This window comes from Neofelis nebulosa, chromosome X (assembly GCF_028018385.1).
Source record: "Neofelis nebulosa isolate mNeoNeb1 chromosome X, mNeoNeb1.pri, whole genome shotgun sequence".
In the NCBI taxonomy this organism is placed as follows: Eukaryota; Metazoa; Chordata; class Mammalia; order Carnivora; family Felidae; genus Neofelis; species Neofelis nebulosa.
In genome coordinates this window covers 5,835,483-5,855,603 of record NC_080800.1, presented here as the reverse complement: position 1 = coordinate 5,855,603, position 20,121 = coordinate 5,835,483, and the positions used below count along the sequence as shown (strand labels likewise).

General features: G+C 42.7%; 1 protein-coding gene across 2 annotated transcripts in view; it reads left to right on the top strand.

The window, feature by feature from the left end:
- ANOS1 (anosmin 1) overlaps positions 1-20,121 on the top strand; it is a 186,871-nt gene that overhangs the window by 117,484 nt on the left and 49,266 nt on the right. For both annotated transcript variants that reach the window (XM_058714525.1, XM_058714524.1), the window contains exon 4: positions 13,886-14,108. In XM_058714525.1, the coding sequence (XP_058570508.1) occupies positions 13,886-14,108 (223 nt within the window). The remainder of the gene's footprint in view (positions 1-13,885; positions 14,109-20,121) is intronic.

The following is a 20,121-nucleotide window of genomic DNA, read 5'->3' as shown; positions in this document are numbered from 1 at the left end:
CCCTTTTCTAAACAAAGCATGATTGTTCTTGGTATTTTAGTACTAAAGTAAATTTTCCTACATGGAAGAGACTTTTGGAGGCATGTTAATACACCTAGAATTGGTTTGTGGCTTCTTCACATACTGATCTCTTGAACTTCTCATTTGATTTTCTTTCTTCATTTTTTTATTTTTTATTTTTTTATTTTTGGGACAGAGAGAGACAGAGCATGAACAGGGGAGGGGCAGAGAGAGAGGGAGACACAGAATGGGAAGCAGGCTCCAGGCTCCGAGCTGTCAGCCCAGAGCCTGACGCGGGGCTCGAACTCACGGACCGCGAGATCGTGACCTGGCTGAAGTCGGACGCTTAACCGACTGCGCCACCCAGGCGCCCCTCTCATTTGATTTTCTTTACAATTCTACTTTTTGCTACTTTTCGGGCTTCTGTCAGAGTTAAAAATGCTTTTCTTTAAATGAAGAGGTTAAATGTGTTAGAGCAAGCATCTTTTAGGATTCCTTCTATGGATCACATGGGATAATTTTCCCTGTGTCATTTTTTGGAGCATGTTGGGTCATGACAGATACATAGAAAGGTCAAGACAGATACATAGACATTGTAGGAGTCTAAATTATTAAGGATTCTTTTTCTTTCATAATGGCATAAAATAATTATGTCCATTACAATTGATGTTGTCTGAGCTTTGGTGAAGCGTGACACATGGTAGTTTGAGTGACCTCCTTGCTGGAGGACACGCTTCTCATCTTTAAATCTGACGTTTGTGATTTCACATCCTGGTATGAACTCACTGGGACCTCAACACTGGCAGTTTGAAGTGTGCATTAGGGTCACAGAGAATTGAGGCCTAATCTGCATCAGTGATATGCCAGTGAGAGAGGGATCAGGGTTTGTAGTAAAGCTGTTCTCGGACCAACCTGGATTCTGACAGATCCAGTTCTCGTCAGTGTGAAAATAGGAATAGGAAGGAGGTTTGCCCTCAACCAGAGATAGGATTGTTGGTTCATTTCTTTGTGTGTTTTGCCTTTCAGAATGTTTTCCAAGCTTATTATATTTGATTTTCATAACCATTCTTGGAAGTTGTGTCTGAATTTTACCAGGTGAACTTGATGGTCAACAGAACTGATGCACAAGGAGGAAAATGGTTTTGTTTGCCCAAGATTGATTCCATGTTTAGTCGGTAGAGGAACAAGATCTGGAATCCAGGTGGTGGTCCATCTCTGGTCCATTGTGCTCTGCCCCCAGCACCTGCTCCTGACTCTGCTGTATTCCAGCGAACAGAGTAGAGGGTAAAGTTGTCCTTCCCCCACCAGGAAACAAAGTAGAGCCTGTTTCTCATGGAAAGTTGTTGGCCCCACCATCTGTCGCTTGAACACACTTAAACCAGAAGGGAGTTTTGATGATGCAAAATCCTAGTGAAGTAAGGGTACGTCAAGGAACAGGGGGAAGAACAAGGCCCCTTACTACTTTGGGTGCACTGGGCCATGGAATGTTCCAATACTACTGAAAACACATGTCAGAAACTAAAGCTGTGAAGATTCATCACGCTCCTACAGAGGGTCTCTTGCACTCAAACATGTTACCCTTCCAATGCTCCAAAGCCCAGCTGTGCGTCTTAAAATCTCGGGTGCTGGGTAAATGCATGCATTCGGGAATGGAAGCAGTGCCTTCTCCTGTTCTGGAACATCTGTGCAAGAGTTAGGGCTACTGAAGGATGCTGATGAATGGTGGACAAGAACATGGTATCATATGCCAAGGTGTGTGTGTTCTCAGGATACGATAATGAGCTCAGCTACGTTGGTGGGTGTCAGTGTGGGATTTGTGGAAGTTTTCTTCTGAAAGCTTCACTGTCCTTAGTGAAATCTGCTGCGTGGCCGGGAGTGGTAGGTGAGAGAGGCAGTGGAGGCTGGGGTAACCAGTGAATAGCACATGTTCACAAAGTGCTAATTTTTCTTACCTTATAAATAGTAAAATTTTATTTTTAGGAATGATAAACGTTTACCTCTTATTTTTACAAATGATAAACATTTACCTTTCAAGGTGATACTTATATTTCTGGACTGTGATCTCTGGGCAGTGGGGAAAGTGCAGACTCTGTCCCAATTTTCTTTTCACCTTAGGAATCGCAGGTGTCCTGGGACCGAAACATGGCCAGGCACGCTTATGGCGTTTTACAGTTCTTGTGAGGCTGCCTCTACCAGACCTCTCTCTCTTTTTTTTAATTCTTCAAAAAAATTATTAACATTTATTAATTTTTGAGAGACAGAGAGCATGAGCAGGGGAGTGGCAGAGAGAGAGGGAGACACAGAATCCAAAGCAGACTCCAGGCTCTGAGCTGTCAGCACAGAGCCCGATACAGGGCTGGAACTCACAAACCGTGAAATCACGACCTGAACCAAAGTCAGACACTCAAGCAACTGAGCCACCCAGGTGCCCGGACCTCTTTTATTTTTAATGGTTATTTATTTTTGAGAGAGAGCAACCAGCACGGGAGGGGCAGACAGAGAGGGAGAGAGAAGATCCCAAGCAGGTTCTGAGCTGTCAGCACAGAGCCCGACATGGGCCTCAAACCCATGAACCGTGAGATCATGACCTGAGCAGAAGTTGGATGTTCACCTGACTGAGCCACCCAGGAGTCCCTAGTGGTCCTCTTATAACAGAAGCTATCCTCATTATGTCACATTTTATAGTCCTGCAAAATGAGAAAATCAATAATATTGAGTGACTTTTTAGGGTTTTTCAGTAGTTTATTGGCTTGATGGGACATATTCTCCATGGAATGTAGGCTGTTTCACCCCCATTTAAAAAAAAATTGAAATGAAAAAAATTTTCATTGAATTTTTATTTTTATTTATTTATTTGAGAGAGAGTATGCATGCACGTTGCAGGAGGAGCAGAAGCGGGGGTGGGGGGTGGAGAGAGAATCTTAAGCAGATTCCACACTCAGCACACAGCCCTGAGCCACTCAGGTGCTCAGTTTTCATTGAATTTTTTTTAAAGATTATTTATATTGAGACAGAGTGCAGCTGGGTAAGGGGCAGAGAGAGGGAGAGAGGGAATGTGAGGCAGGTTCTGTGCTGTCAGCACAGAGCCCAACACCGGGTTCAAATTCACAAACCACGTGATCATGGCCAGAGCTGAAATCAGGAGCTGTCGGATGGACATTCAACCAACTAAGCCACGCAGGCACCCAGTTTTCACTGAATTTTTGTATGACGCTGGGGAATACAGAATTATATGCGGTTCGCTTGGAGGAGAATTGATGAGTTTTGAAATTTTACAAGAAGTGGGAGACTGGCAATTATTCTGAGTGATTTAAAGACCTAGCTCACCTGGAAAGAGGGACAAGGCGGGTGGGAAGCGTTAAGGGCATATAGCATGGAAACTGCAAGAGCATCAAATTTGAGTAAAAAATAAAAGATGCATGTAAAACATTTAACCAGGGTCTGAACATGAGAAACATTGAATAAAGAGTAGCCATTTTTACTCCGAAGGGGTGGGCACGGTTAATACTTGTGAATTCTGCGATAGGTCAGTAAGGTACAGACTTAAAAGGGATTTTGTCATCATGAGGTGACTAGAACCCTGTCAGAGGGTTTCTGTGGAGTGGTGGTTGTCCATCCATAGAACTCTGGGTTGTAGAATAAAAAGTACAGGAGGAAATGTCGACCAAATCCACACAATTGTCTGTGTCCATTTGTTAAGAGTGTCTGTGTGGGAGGAGGGGAGGGGAGGGGCTGTGGCCAGGAACCTTCAGTTTAAGGACGTGATTTTTGTGTACCTTTCCTTTGGGAAGACTTGAATACATTCGTATGCTGGGGGAATTGAGTCTTGTCAGGGGTGTGAGGTTGCAGGTGCTCTGAGTAAAAAGCCCAGGGTTCTGGAATGAGAAACCAGGGAGGACGTGGAGAGACACTCACATCCACAGATGCCTCCTGCAGCTTCTAGAATGGCCCAGAATGGCGCCTTTCAAACTCCCTTGTGCACACAGATCACCTGGGCATCTTTTAGACATGCTAGTTCTGATTCGGGAGGTGCATGCTGTGGGCACCCAGAGCCTGCATTTCCATTAGGCGGCACTGAGCTGAGCCCGTGGAAGCAGGGGCTTTTCCTACGCAGGAGAATGCGCGTGTCCCGCTTGGATACTGGGGTGCCCTGTCAAGGGCTCACTCGGAGTTGCGTGCTGATTGTGTTAAGTCTTTTGTGTTTTCTTCTGTGATATTCTGTAGACAGAGCAGATGCGAATTGCTGATAAGGACTGAAAAGAAACCAACAAAAAATGGTTTTTAACAGGGGAAACCCCTACTTTTTTATCTCTCAAAATGCGGAATTTTAGTTGCTTGTTTGTTTCCATCCTCACATGAAAGGTATAGGTATAGAATTCCAGGTTAACACTTTTTTAAATTAGTAGTTTAAAAATATCTCTTGGGGCGCCTGGGTGGCTCAGTCAGTTAAGCGACCGACTTCGGTTCAGGTCATGATCTCACGGTTAGTGAGTTTGAGGCCTGCGCCGGGCTCTGTGCTGATGGCTCAGAGCCTGGAGCCTGCTTCAGATTCTATGTGTCCCTCTCTCTATGCCCCTCCCTCTGCTTACAGTGTGCCTCTCTCTCTCTCTCTCTCTCAAAAATAAATAAACAGTAAAAAAAAAATTTTTTTTAAATCTCATTTTCTTCCCAAGAGGAAGTTGAGGTAAACCTAAGATGACCATAATTTGACAAATGGGACACGTACTCATTGGAATGACTTCCCTGATACATGTTTCTGATGTTCTCCTAATTTATATTATTCATGGTCAGGGTCTTTAACTTGCCTGGGAACCAAATTAATTGTAATCCCATCTAATAAATTAGGATGCATGATTGAGTTTCCAGGCAAATTATAATTGCATTTCCAAACATAAATTAGAAACATTTGAATTGAGACTACTTTTTCCTATTTTATGCATACTTAGTATTTATGTTCCTTCTCTGAAAGATGCAACCAGAGATTTTTTTTAACAGTGTAATGTTTTTATGGTTTTGTGGAAATTATATATGCACATTAAAAACTTAATGTAACAACTACACAGGAGGGTAAAACCAAAGCATTACTCCAAATTCTACCATCCAGAATATCCATGGTTATCTGTGCAAAAGAGTTACCACAGCAAACCTAAGACTACTCTCTTAGGAATTCCTAATTAGGGGCGCCTGGGTGGCTCAGTCGGTTAAGTGCCTGACTTCAGCTCAGGTTACGATCTCAGGGTCTGTGGGTTTGAGCCCTGCATCAGGCTCTGTGCTGACAGCTCAGAGCCTGGGGCCTGCTTCAGATTCTGTGTCTCCCTCTCTCTCTCTGCCCCTCTCCCACTCACCTCTGTCTCTCTCTCTCTCAAAAATAAATAAACACACACACACAAAAGAAATTCCTAATTAAAAGATTGGCTCTTGGCTGGCATGTGGGAACTCAGGTTTGGGCTGGGTTCCCCCCATTCCCTAACTGTAAGAGGGGCTCACTGTCCCTAAACTATTAGTACAACAGTATGGTTGTGATGGCCACCAGTTTCCCAAGGGCTGTCTGGGTATTTGGGCCGCAGCCTGGTTACCAGCCTTGTCAAAAATCTGGGCACTGAGTGTCTCCTTAATGTCTCTGGTGACGGCATTTCACATGTGTTACCTGGTTTCCTGTGGACTTCATGCTACACATGTTTTCCCTGTTCTTGCTTTTACTATAATAAATCATAGCTCAGAGTAGGACTATATGCTGAGCCCTATGAGTCTCCCTAGTGAATTAGCAAACCTGGGGTTGTCTGGGGGACCCCAATACATTACCATCAAGCGAACATCTTATCTGGTATCTCAATGCTTGATAGTTTTTTTTAATAATAATGCTTGAAGTTTAATACTGTTTGAGCTTAACAGAAGAAAAAGGAATCTTCAAATTTGGGAGAGAAAATGATTATGAAAAGTATTATGAGATCAAAAGCATTATTTAAAAAATTTTATATTGGGGCGCCTGGGTGGCTCAGTCGGTTAAGCGTCCGACTTCGGCTCAGGTCACGATCTCACGGTATGTGAGTTCGAGCCCCGCGTCAGGCTCTGTGCTGACTGCTCAGAGCCTGGAGCCTGTTTCAGATTCTGTGTCTCCCTCTCTCTCTGACCCTCCCCCATTCATGCTCTGTCTCTCTCTGTCTCGAAAATAAATAAACGTTAAAAAAAAAATTTTTTAAATAAAAAATTTTATATTTGCTTTATTATATACTGATGCCCTAAAATTAAGTTCCACGCAAGTTACTTATATGTTCCTCACACCAGTCTTTGTGCCTCCCAATTTTTCTAACATTATTATTTCCTAATTGTTAGTTTTATTACATTGAATATTCTTCCTTCACCATAATTCCTGGTTTATTTAATTTTAGTTATATATTTATGTGGATGATAAAGTGATCAAGACTTTTACACCTATTTCTTTACACTTGGCTTCTAAATTTGATCATTATCTTGGGGTGCCCGGCTGGCTCAGTCGGTAGAGAATGTGACTCTTGATCTCAGGGGTTGTGAGTTCGAGCCCCACATTGGCTGTAGAGATTACTTAAAAATAAAATCTTTTATGGGATGCTTGGATGGCTCAGGGGATTAAGCATCTGACTTTGGCTCAGGTCATAATCTCACGGTTCATGAGTCAAGCCCAGTGTCGGGTTCTGTGCTGACAACTCAGAGCCTGGAGCCTGATTCGGATTCTGTGTGTCCCTCTCTCTCTGCCCCTCCCCCGCTATTTCTCTCTCTCTCTCTCTCTCTCTCTCTCTCTCTCTCTCTCTCAAAAATAAATAAAAACATTAAAAAAATAAAATCTTTTAAAAATGTGATATCTTTTATTTCTAAAAAGGAGTCCATAGATAGCCATTTTCTTTGAAATTGTTCACAACAAACTTTGCCTACCACTGTACATGAAGTCCAAATTGGATTGCACACACTTCTCTCACATAATACATAAGTATCTGCATTATTTTCTTCGAGTACTGAGTATTGTACTAGCTCATTTATTCTTGTTTCCTGCTTATCTGTAGAATGGCTGAATTTAGCATTGCATCGATTTGTAACAAAGCCTCACGGGTGCTATGTTCTCTGAGTTTTTTCTTTGAGAATGTTTCTGTCACATGTACGTTTGAATAACAGCTTAGCTGATTTTATGTGTGTGTGTATATATAAGTATAGGTATAGTTTATTTTCTTACTATTATGCAGACATTGCCATATTAGCTTCACACATTAAATTTTGTAGGGAGAAATTGACATGGGGGAAAACCATATTTTCTCCATCATGATCAATTTGCCCTTTTTACCTGGATGCTTGAAAAATTACATTTTTATAATTTTTTTCTTCCACATTTTCATTTAAATTCTAGCTAAGTAGCATACAGTGCAGTATTGGTTTCAGGAGTAGAATTCAGTGATTCATCGCTTACATACAACACTCAGTGCTCATCCCAACAAGTGTGTCCTCCTTAATATCTGTCACCCATCTAGCTGATCCCCCCACCCCACCCACCAGCATCCCTCAGTTTGTTCTGTATTGTTAAAAGTCTCTTATGGTTTGCTTCTCTCTCTCTCTGTTTCTGTTTCCGTTTCCGTTCCCGTATATTCCTGTTTTGTTTCCTAAATTCCACATGTGAATAAAATCACATGGTGTTTGTCTTTGTCTGACAGACTTATTTCTCTTCGCATAATACACTGTAGCTCCATCCACATCATTGCAAGTGGCAAGATTTTATTCTTTTTGATGGCTAAGTAATATTCCAGTGTGTGTGTGTGTGTGTGTGTGTGTGTGTGTGTGTGTGTGTATCTATATGACATCTTTTTTATTCATTCATCAGTCAATGGACACTTGGGCTCTTTCCATAGTTTGGCTATTGTTGATAATGCCACAAAATTATATTTTTCTCCTTGAAGTTCAATAGCACAAACTGTGTCTAAGTGTTGCTGATTTTTATCAATATTCCTGGATAAAATTCCTTGTCTTTTGATTTGCATATATATAATTTAAATATATGCGTGTATATCTATGATTTCCACATATACTTGTTTATCAGAACCTATTTAGAATGTGTTCCCTCTGTGCCTTGACATTTTAAGAGTGTTAGAAGCTCCCAGGTGATCCTCCTAGGAAAGCAAGTTGAGAGCCACTGTCTTTGCTGCCTTCTTAGTTTCCCCTGAGATATGGGATGGTCTGTAGAAAAACACTGTTGCAAGAGTGGCCCACACTCTTACTTGTTTTGTGATTTCAGATAAATTATAATCTCCCTGAGTTTCTGTCTCCTCATGTGTAAAATGGAGATCATAATGGTTATGGGGACTGGGGAAGACTAAGTGAGACGAGCAAGCAAAGCCCCTGGGGGACGGATTCTGCCGTCAATGTTGCATGTGTGTATTGGCTGAAGCAGGAAAAAACAAACCCACCCAAGCCCTGGCTTTTCTCAAAGACTGCTATATTTGATACATGACACAGTTCTGTTGAGTTGAATTAAATACCAAGTCCGATGTTCTCTCCATATCTGAGGCCTCATATTTACGTGATTTCTAACATATTAAGATAATTTACTGAATTTGATGTTTTTATGTTCATCATTCCATGATTACTACACAGATTATTTGATTGTACAGTACCTTGCATTTTATACCAAACAAAACAAAGATAATAGTATCTTCCACAAAAGCATCCAAGAACTGGTAACCTAATATTTATTGTTAGTATTTCATTGTATTTTTATCATTTGCCAGGTAAGTTGAGCTTATTAGAATATTGCCCAGATAAGGCACTAAACTACATATTTTAGTTTTTAAGCAGAGAGATGGGATGTAGGAGAGATTTATAAGAAATTTATAAGAATCAACAATATATAATATTCCATAAAATATTAAGGATTTTCACCTAATCCATTGCACCAAGGGTATTTTCATTGACTATAATACTTTGTCTTATTTGACTGCATGACGACACCAGTAGATACTAACTACTCTAGAAAAATACATGATCTTTGAAGAGTATTCTGTTCTTAGTTTTGCGTCGGGTAAGGGCAGAAGAAAGAATGAACAAAAATTAATGAGCATAGTAACCATGATTTTCCCCAATTTTAAATTAGAGCCGATGACTCGGCAAAAGATGTATGATTTGTATGATTTGCAAAATTATTCACGTTTGTAGTTTTATATTTTTTTGGTTTACTTATTTTGAAGGAGAGAAAGGGAGTGAGCACACAGCAGGGGAAGGGCAGAGAGACAGGAAGACAATCCCAAACAGGCTTCGTGCCATGGTGCCATCAACATACAGCCCAATGCAGAGCTCGAACTCACAAATCATGAGATCATGACCTGAGCCGAGATCAAGAGTCGGACGCAACTGTGCCACCCAGGCACCCCTCCTATTAATAGTTTTATAAGGAGTTGGAATTACATTAATCTTACAATGAACAGTTTGTGTTAGTAGCTGGTACAATTTTATAAACAAATATAACATTTAGCACATCCATCCGTGTTTCCACACATGTTTTCGTTTCCCATGAAGCTGATGGCCATTGTACTCATCATGATGGGGGTAACTTACACCTTCCCTAAATTTTTCACATCTCTTGACGAGTCTCCCAGTAATTAACTCGTAATATCACAAGAAATAGTAGGTGCTTATTGGTCAGGAGTATCTTTACTGACACTGAGTGACCTATGTTCACAGGATTTACAACTGGCCATTAGTGGCCCAATTTACACATTTTCTTTATGTCTAGAATACTAATATTCACACATCATTTTCACTGACTTGCACTCATTTTTGTCTTTATTCCATTCAACTAGTGCATTCTCAATAAGCTATGTTTAAAGGCCTAGTGACAGACCTGCATACAGAGACCATATATTCTCCAATTTACATTCAGACCACTAATAGTTTTTCAACCTTATCCAAGATAATTGATAGAGAACATTAAAATCTGCCTTTAATAAACAATGGAACCATTGAATCCAAGTCATCTGTAAGATAGTTGTACCAAATCCATGTATTTGTAAGACGAACCCCCAAACTTAGACTTTTTTTCTTTCTTATAAGTGCCAACAGGGCAACGTCCCCCCACACAGATTTCAGAACTTAATCTGGCAGTAGCATGTTGGAAACTTGTGATGGTCACACTGTGGAGAAGCAGAGCCAACTTTCTGTCTGTGGCTCTTAAAACATTTTTGTCGGAATAACAGAAGAATTTGGAAATGTTAAACAGTAAACTTGTAGCATGGGAAAAGAAAAGAGACACCAATTACTGCACTGCTATTGAGTACCCATTGGGGTGCATAATAGGGCTTCGTCCTTTGTATGCACCGTCTCATGTAATATTCATAACGTTATTTGTATTACTTCAGGCTCATGTACCCGTCGAGAAAGCTCCAGGGCAAGGATGAACTTTTTTTGTTCACACATTTGTTTCCACGGTTCTCCAAACACTCACATGCACACACAAAAAAATCACAGTTTTGAATCCATACCAAGAAGGAGAAATATTGAATAAATGTACAGAACACCTCTCACATCAACCAGAAGCTCTAAATGAGTCTGCTAATTATCATTGTTCCTGTTACATGGCATTCACTGGGAACAAATGTTTCGGACCTGGGAAGGCCACTGTTTTTGTTTATTTGTTTTTAATTCTGCCCCATTTGCTCCATCAGTAAATTGTTAAGATGAGGAGATACTGTCTCTGACCGGGAAGTCTCTCACAGTTCAAGGGTATGGCGGTTGGCACAGTGATGGTGAGAGTCACGTGAGCAGAGAGCCCACACTTTGTTATCTGAATCTCAAATCATACCCTGTTTTCATATGTGAAGAAGAAAGAGGCCGATGTGATTGTGCCGTAGCGCAAACTGAGTCATGGTGATATCCCAGTTAGCAAGCCGTAAACACTTGCCAGATTTAATAAAGTTATTTGTACACGGCCATTTCAGCCCATGCAGGCCAATTGACTTGGGTAACTAAATATTTTCTTTCAGTGCATGTAATGTATACGTTGTGTTGAGAGAGAAACTGGCCAGCACTCCATCATTCTTATGGATCCCTTTACATCCTTCCTTGATTCCACAGTTAGGGTTGGACTTACATTTAGGAATTCAAAAGCCAGTGAAGGGAAACACACCTAGCAGCTAACAGAAAAATGAACTGTGAAATTAAGACAGAAAAGCCTCAAGAACTGACGAGGCTTTCAGTGTTTTACAGTTAACAAAAAATTAGCTACAAATTTATGGTACTTCTGTATTGAAACCATGGCCTTTCTTGTAGGTTTTACCCGGGAAGTTCTTCAGTTGAGACACTGTTTTGACTAATAATCATTTATTTGACATCCACGATTGTAACTTACACTTTGGGGTTATACCTTTTCTAGCCAATGCTTCCAGTTTTCCCACTTTTGTCAGAGTCTGAACTCTTCCATCATATTTAATGGTCATACAGCATTGACACCTGAAAGTACATTAGTTTTACGCTATCAGAAAGACCACGTGTCTGTGAGAGAGCGCTCGTATCTGATACCACACATGTCCTCACAGTATGCACACATTTCTCACTCTTAGGTAAATTTTTTTTTAATTGTGGTAAAATACACATAATGTAGCGCTTGCCGTCATAACTCGTACGCAGATTTTTTTTTTAATTTTATTTTGAGAGAGAGAAACAGGGAGAGAGAGAGAAGGAGCAGGGGAGGGGCAGAGAGAGAGGGAGAGGAAGAATCCCAAGCAGACCCCATGCCAAGTGCAGAGCCCGACGTAGGGCTCAATTCCATGAACTGTGAGATGGTGACCTGAGCCAAAGTCAAGAGCCGGACGCTTAACCGAGGGAGCCACCCAGGCGCCCCAGGCAGGTTGTGAAGGCACCATCGGGGGAAGGAGAAGAGAAGCAGCATGGAGGACTGCCCTGGGGTTGGAGTTTTCCTGGGTGACTGGGACGGGTCCTGGTGCTGGAGTTACCATGTTTGTGGTTTCCAATGACATTTCAGTCACCATCAACATGAAGAGTAAACTGGCTAACTCCCTTTTTGGAAGCAAGGTAGAGACGTGGGTGTCGCTAGCTGCGTAGAGGGTCAAACTCGGTCATCAGTGAGGAGCAGTGGTCAGCATGCTGGCAGGTGTTTCCCAGCATGTGGTAGAGACTCGTGTTCAGTCACTGAGAAGCAACTGGTAACACATGGTAGGTCTTACCAGGTGGTGGGCAGCGTTATCAGGAGATGCCCAGATGTTGCCAGGTAGCCGTGAGCCCTATGCAGTCATCGGTGAGGCCAGTGTTGACTCCGCCACCAGAAGTGTTGCCGGGTGCCATTCAGGGGTCCCCAGGTGCTACCAGTCATGAGTCATGGCTAGTCAGCAGTGTGGAACAGCACCTACCACATGCTGTTCACATTGCACCCCGGTTCGTGGTCACCAGTGCCACCACATGTAATTCTGCTGTCGCTGACTCCTATTTGACATCAAACAGTAAACAGAGAACCTTCCTTGGTGGTCTCCTACCTCCAGGAGGAAGGCTCTGAGTGGAGCCCCTCTCTGACACTGCTGTTGGCATTGCTTAGGGCTGACTGAGCACAGCCTCACCAGAGTTCAAGCCCGTGCAGGTGAACACTTCGTGCACACGGAGGGGACAGTTCCAGACAGTTCCCCTCCTGGCAGGGTGCCTGCTGTTCGCCACGTGTCACTCAGTGCCCCAGTTCTTGGCAGAGGGTGGGTGTGGGAGTGCCATCCCCACTGCCTGGAAGCCTGGCTCACAAAACCTTCTTTAGCAACAACATGGCACCCTTACAAAGGGGATGGATGGAGGGCTGGGACTTTACCTGGCTGGACAGGTGCATTGCAGCTGACAATGGGTTTAGGTGACTGGTTGGGGTTAGGGTAGCTATCTTGGCAACCAGCCATCAAAGCAAAAGGAGCATCACCAAATGCTGTCCTGAACCATTTTTCCTAAGGAAAAAGACACATTTGATAAGTGACCCTTTCCACTACTCACACTATTTCCATAATGCGACTGATTCTCTAAACAAGTCAAGGAATACCTGTTCTCTCTAGTGTTTCATTGATTGTGGGCTCAACTGAAATATCATCAGCCATATGCTATCCAGAACCTGACTGTGTCACAGGTAACAACGATTCACATTCGTTTTCTGCAGAATTTATTGACAATTCCATATTGATAAGAGGTCCCATGTGCACATTAACTCTAGAAGCTGGATATTATTAAAATATGTTCAATTAACTGAGGCTTAGACTACTATTTGATAAGCTGTCACTAAATGTGTTCACTGATGTGAGGGTTGTAAATGTTCCGTAGGGCTACAGCGAACACATCTTGATTAGTATTGACCGTGCAAAAACTAAATGACTCATTAGAGAATGAAAATATGTGTACAGTGGTCCAAAAGAGCCCCTCAAATGGTACTAACATCCTTTATGAATATTTGTAATCAATTATTTGACAACCACATTTAACTCACAATGTAATACTTTGTGAATGTGTGTTTGTTATTCATGTGTATCTGGAAAGGTACATCTGTATTCATGTGTATCTGGAAAGGTACAATTCAAGGGTCGGGTTCCTTTTAGAAATTAACATACAGTATTATGGGTTTGGGGGGAAACGAAAACAAATCTATTTATTTTGTAAAATATTCCAGGGAAATTTTGACCAAGTAAGAATTTTTTACCTTCCTTTCTGATGTCTTGGAAATCAGGCGTCCTGAGTCTGTCATAAGAGAAGTTCTCTTTTAAGGGCACCAGGTTGCCTCTGTCGGTAAGAGCGTGTGACTCTTGACCTTGGGGTTGTAAGTTCGAGACCCACGTCGAGTGCAAAGATGACTTAAGAATTTTACATCTTAAAAATAAGAGAATGGTTCTTCTCTCTTTAGCCTCTGTTCCCCAAGAAGAACTACGAATGCCTGACGAGCTGTGAGTTCCTCAAGTACATCCTAGCGGTGAAGCAGGGGGACTGCCCAGCCCCCGAGAAAGCAAGCGGATTTGCCGCCGCCTGTGTGGAAAGTTGTGAAGCTGACAACGAGTGCTCTGGGGTTAAGAAATGTTGTTCCAATGGGTGCGGACACACCTGCCAGGTGCCCAAGACGCTGTACAAAGGTAATGAGCAGAGCACCCACTGTGAAGGGACCCTCACAGTGGGGTTGTGTGTGCATGGGGAAGGGTGTCAGTCAAAGATGGCCCCACGGGGGGTGCCCAGGGGGCACAGTCGGTTGAGCGCCTGACTCTTGGTTTCGACTCTGGTCATGATCTCACAGTTGGTGAGTTCAAGCCCCACGTCAGGCTCTCTCTGCCCTCCCCCACTCACTCACTCTTTCTCTCAAAAACGAAAACCAAACACAAAGATGGCACCATTGTAAGAGAAGAAAAATGGTAAGAAAGTGTACTTTGTGCCACAAACATCTGAAAATACCACTGGATCGTATAGATCAGCCACAGCGCACACATTCTGGGGCAGAGCAAATCATCCTTATGACATTTAACATTTCAGGAGGACCACATCACGTCAGGAACTTTCTCGTACTTTTCTCCAGTAAGAATAAATCAATTCGGCTGCCCTGGGTACATTGGAGTAAATGGATTTCAATCCTTGGAAAATGGGCTGGGGGTGGGGCACCCTCGAGAAATGCATAACCAACGCACCAGTATTGTGGATTTCCTGTTGGCATAATCCAAGAACACGAATGTCATTGTGTGGACTGTCACTATTTTGAGTCGTGTCTTGAGAACCAGGGGGAGGAAGAGCTATCTTCCAGAGATGGGGAGTCAGTTCATCAAACCATTTATATATATAAATATTATTATTAATATTATTATTATTATAAGTAGAGAGAATAATCTTTGATTCTCCTCTCTTTCACACCAAATATTTATTATTTCCAAATATAGGTCAGTTATTTTTAAACCGCATGAAACACTATCGCCAGCAATATGCCCGTTTTGAATTATGTGCTGGCTGGCGAACTATTTTCAGAAGTCCGCTCTTACATCACTCTCATCTCCCAGGACTTATGTCCCTGCCCCGGTCTCCTCTGGCCCACACTGAGAATTACTCCAGTCTGAATGAAACCTGTGTAATCCATCCGGCTTTTCTTTTCTTACTGCACACCCCGCCTTTCTTTTTTCCATAGGATCTTTGGAAAACTGGCATAAATACCTGTCTCAAATTCAAAATAATTGCCGCTTTCCCCTTCTTACTGGGTGACATTTCTTTAATAGATTTAAAGTTTTATTGTTTTCATGCCTCTCATTGTAAACTACATAAAATCGCTTTTGCAAAACCGAACACCATTTAATTTTTCTAAAGTCTGTTATTATGAAACCTTCTCTGTTATTATAGATCATTTGCTATTTAAGTATTAGCATTTACCACAAAAATAGCATGCTTTTATAATGATTGTTGAAAACCCATTTGTAAAACCCTTAGTGTTTTTAAAGTAGGGTGTTTTAAAGAGGCATTATATGTTAAAATATGCTTTTTATTTAAAAAGCATTGAAGAGTCAGTGTGAATTTCAAATATGCCTGCTTCACCAAGAATAAAGGAAATAGTCTGTGAAGGGCCAGCATAAAATGATTAATTATTAAAAGAGACTTGCAATTTAAACCTATGCTTAACTCTGTCTTTCTCTCTCTCTCTCTCTCTGTCTCTCTCAAAAAAACATAAACATTAAGAAAAAAACTTTTTAAAGGGGCGCCTGGGTGGGTCAGGTCATGATGTCGCAGTTTGTGAGTTCAAGTCCCATGTCAGGCTCTGTGCTGACAGCTCAGAGCCTGGAGCCTGCTTTGGATTCTGTGTCTCCCCTTCTCTCTCTGCCCCTCCCCTGCTTGCACTCTGTCTCTTTCTCTCTCTAAAAAATAAATATTAAAAAATTAAAAAAAAATTTAAACCTATGCTTAACTAAATATGATGGACTTTTAAAAGAAGTGTTGAAGTCTCTCCCCTTCTATGAAGTAGCTCTTGGCTTTTTATGGAGACGGGCAGTTCATGCAGAACTCATTAGAAATAGGATGAAGAGTCTCTTGACCTGTTGATGACTTTTGCCCAATGAGACTAGGATTATATTACTGTTTTTTTGAGCACACACATAGCTGCAGGTAGGTATTTTCCCCTACGCTCTGTTGGGCAGTCCCTGAAGGCGGGCTGGTTTCCATGTCGGGGGCATCTGACCATGGCAGTGAGGGTGCAACCAGTCCAAGTCGGAGGGGCCCCACACAGCCGGCCAGAATGCTTCCCGCCACAGCCTTAACTGATTAGCCCCCCGAAGCGTGTAATCGTGTTCCTGACTGGAGTCACACCAAGGAGCGTGGTGGGGCTGATGGCCCCCTATCTCCCAGGTAGAGGGACCCAGCGCTTGGCTGTGCAAGGAAAGAAAGATCTGCTACCCAGCCAGACATCCCGCACCCAAATCCCCCTGGGCTCATCTGTGGGGGACCAGCCCCCACCATCCTTCTGGCCTGCACGTTGCCTTCTTATTGTCCTGAACCAGCCACGGGTCAGAAGCTTGCCCTCTGCTCGCTGCTCAGGCTAGGTCTGTGCCATCTCTTTCCTTAGGAAGAGGGCACCCATCTTCTGATGGTGAGATGGGCTGATCCTGACCCCAGTCCGCAGGTGCTGACACTGAGCTTGCGAGCTGTTTCTCAGACGACTTGGTATTCGGTGGCGGGAATACATCTGCCCCCTGGTTCCCAGCTGGGCCAGCTCTCCTGGTATTTTCACTTGGAGTCTGTCCAACTACCACAGCAGGGCCTGAAACACAGTATTAATACACTGTACTGGCAATTCCACTGTATTATACAGTGTAGGTCAGTTAAATGATGTATCAATATCAGATATATTTTTTAACATTTTTTAACGTTTATTTATCTTAGAGAGACAGAGATAGAGTGCAAGTGGGGAAGGGGTAGAGAGAGAGGGAGACACAGAATCCGAAGCAGGTTCCAGGCTCCGAGCTGTCAGCCCAGAGCCCAACGTGGGGCTCACACTCAAAAACCGCGAGATCATGACCTGAGCCAAAGTCAGACACTTAACTGACTAAGCCACCCAGGTGCCCCCCAATATCAAATATTTTAATAAAAGCACTGATCTGTCAGTTGTTGGGGTACAACATCAGGTCCAGTAGTTTCTTATCAGAGTACTCATGCACATAACGCTCACTTGTGGACAAATAATCATCTCAACTTTTGCAGTAAATTCATATGTACTGGCCTCTACTGTATTTTTCCTTTCATGAAAGCTTATTGGGTTAGTAAAATTTTCTTAAGTACAGAAATACATACAAATGTTCTGTTCAGCCTCCTGTGTTTGGGGTAGGGAAGAGGGGGACTTCCTAGATTCTATAGCTTCCAAACCTGATGATGCTCTTAAAATCAATGCATGTTTTGAAAAGATGCTCAACAAACTGCATTCTATTTGAGCGTTTAATTTGGCTTATGCTGTAGGAATTGTCCTAAGCCGTTGTCTCTGACTAAGTTGACCTTATAGACTTGTGTTAGAGTTTAAAAGAAAGCAAGACAACAGACAGCTTTTCCTTCTCCCTTCAAATAACATTGTTAGCCACACCCCGGGATGCTTGCAAACGTTAACGCAGGTATATGCCCCCTGAGCAGCCAGTACCCTGCAGTGCAAACCAGAGCATGGTCTCGGGAAGTTGAAAAGGCTGATTCTCCACAGGTAAAACATCAACGCTTGCACATCGGGCACTTGTGACTCGCCCCCCTCCTTGTCTGTTTTAAGTCTGATTTATAGCTGACCTACCCTCTCCTCCCTCCAGAAGGTGATATAATTTTTTATTTTACTGCCCAAACTGGTGCTTCTGACTCGCAGCTCTGGCACTCATTTGGATAGGGAAGGTGAGAACCTGAAATTGTTGTCCAAATGTAAAGACTGAGATCAATTTGTGGCTCTCCGTGATCTCTGTTTTCTCTTTACTATGCGCAAACCAACATTAATCATGTATCGCTTTGTTTCCAGAAAGATCTGATGATGGTGTTGACTTAATATCTCCATGAATGTCTTCATATTTGAAATATTTAAAGCTCAGGTCTTTAGAGATGGTCTAATAACACTTTTCACAAATCCATTTTTTAGCATTTTGAATACAGTGACCCGATTCCTGGATGTGATATGAACACAAATTGCCTGAGTACTGATTAGCTCTGTGAGAGATAATGGGTGGTGGCTAATTATTGAATCGTTGGAACACTGTATCTTGCTACATTTTCATAACATTTAGACTCACGATAGAAACATTTTTACAGGAGTAATCAGATCTCGTGATTTACAACTGCCGACTGTGATCATTGAGTTTTCTGTCATTCTATTTGCAAAGTTTTTTACATCATTGGGTTTCACCGAAATACTTGTCACGCTTTAAAGAAAATGCACCTGTAATGTCCCATATGGTGGGATGTTATAGGATAACATGTTTGACAGAACAGCATAGATTTCAGGGGACTAGGTTGTTCAAAACTAAAGAAGAAAAATCCTAGTCATTTACGTAATAAAGGACATACAGAGAAGGCATGCCTGGTGCACATCTGGTTGTGCAGCATGGATGCTGGCTAAGCTACCTAGGACTCTTCAGAAGGCCGGGCTGTGGGGGCCGGGTGTCTCGGGGCTGGGGGGGCCGAGGGGCCGAGCCGCATCTGCACACAATTACAGCCGAGTCCTGGAGCTCCTTCCAATCAAGGGAGCCAGCTGACCCTAATGCAAAGCAGATGGGCTGTTTCTCCACATGCAAATCGCAAGATTGTTGTACGTAATAATTAAAGAGATTGTTAAATGAAGAAATGGGAACTGACATCACTCTGATGCTCATTATGTTCGATTAAGGCTCTTGGTCATTGAATGATATTCAAGATTAAAACCATCTAGCAAGGGGATTGTTATGCTTGCGTTTGCTGCTGATGAGTTCAAGTTACTTCAGCGGCCGGAGTATTTACCGGAGGTGCATTTATGCTGGAGGATTACGCATAGGAGGGCCAAGGAGAAACTTGGATGGGGAGTCTCAGAGAATGTGCTTGATGAGTGTAAAGAACTCCCCAGTCCTCTTCTCTTTACTCAGCACAAAGAAACCACATGAATCCTGAAATGTCCTCAGAGGCCACCCCCTCCTTGCCCATGTGCGTACCCCCCCCACCCCGGCAGAAAGGGTGCCTAGTACCCTGCCTGCAGCGCAAACACGATGCAATCATTTTGTCGAGATTTGATCTCAATCTTTAGAGAAGCTACTTTGGGATTAAAACTCATCCACAACGAACTTTCAGATTTTCCAGCATATCAGCAATGGTTAGCAATCGGTCTTTTCTTTTTAACTGGGAAAGTTGTGTCAATGCAATAAAACGATTCCATTTTGTAAACTTACTAACATAGTTTTGTTACTGTTTAGCATTTACTTTTCAAAAACATAAGAGTAAGCAAATACCTGTGCTAAGTTTTCTTCCTTCTGCTAAGTGAGTGCCCTCTGGCAGCAAGGGGGTTGCCCATTGGTGCCAAGATGGCGTTCCTGTATCCTCTTAATTTCTGCTGACAGGGGGTTAGGCTGTTCCTTCAGCACACATTTCCTGAGCATTTGCTGTGACAGAATGTGCTCTCCTGAGCCATGATGAGGTGTGGGAATGAAGGAGAAAGTGAACATCGTCAAATGACCTGGCTGCAGTAAGAGGCAGTTAAGTGCACATGTTGACTGTTGCAGGCTAAGCTTCGGAGAGAGAGCAGAGAATGGGACCTTTATTTCCAATGGGGAGGTTTAGGGTAGGTCGCTCTGAGGGGCGGCATTCAGACTGAGCCCAGGAGTATTCACGTGTCCATGGTCAGAAAATAGGAAAGACAATCCAGACTGAAAAAATCCGTATAAACGCGTCGTGGTGGTAGGAAGCAGCTGACAGTGTGTTTCTAGAGAAGCTGGGTGTAAAGGTAGGTTGTGTGACCAATATGTAAAATGTACCAAGAGACAAACAGATCACTGGTGGTAGATGATAAAGACGCATGGCGTGACGTGATGTTGAGAAGTTTCCCTTCGTTCCGCAGAAAATAAGATGTGATTGAATAGTCTGAGAAGGTGGAGGGGACAATCTGTCCCGTACTCTAGGAAAATCATAGCCACAAAACAC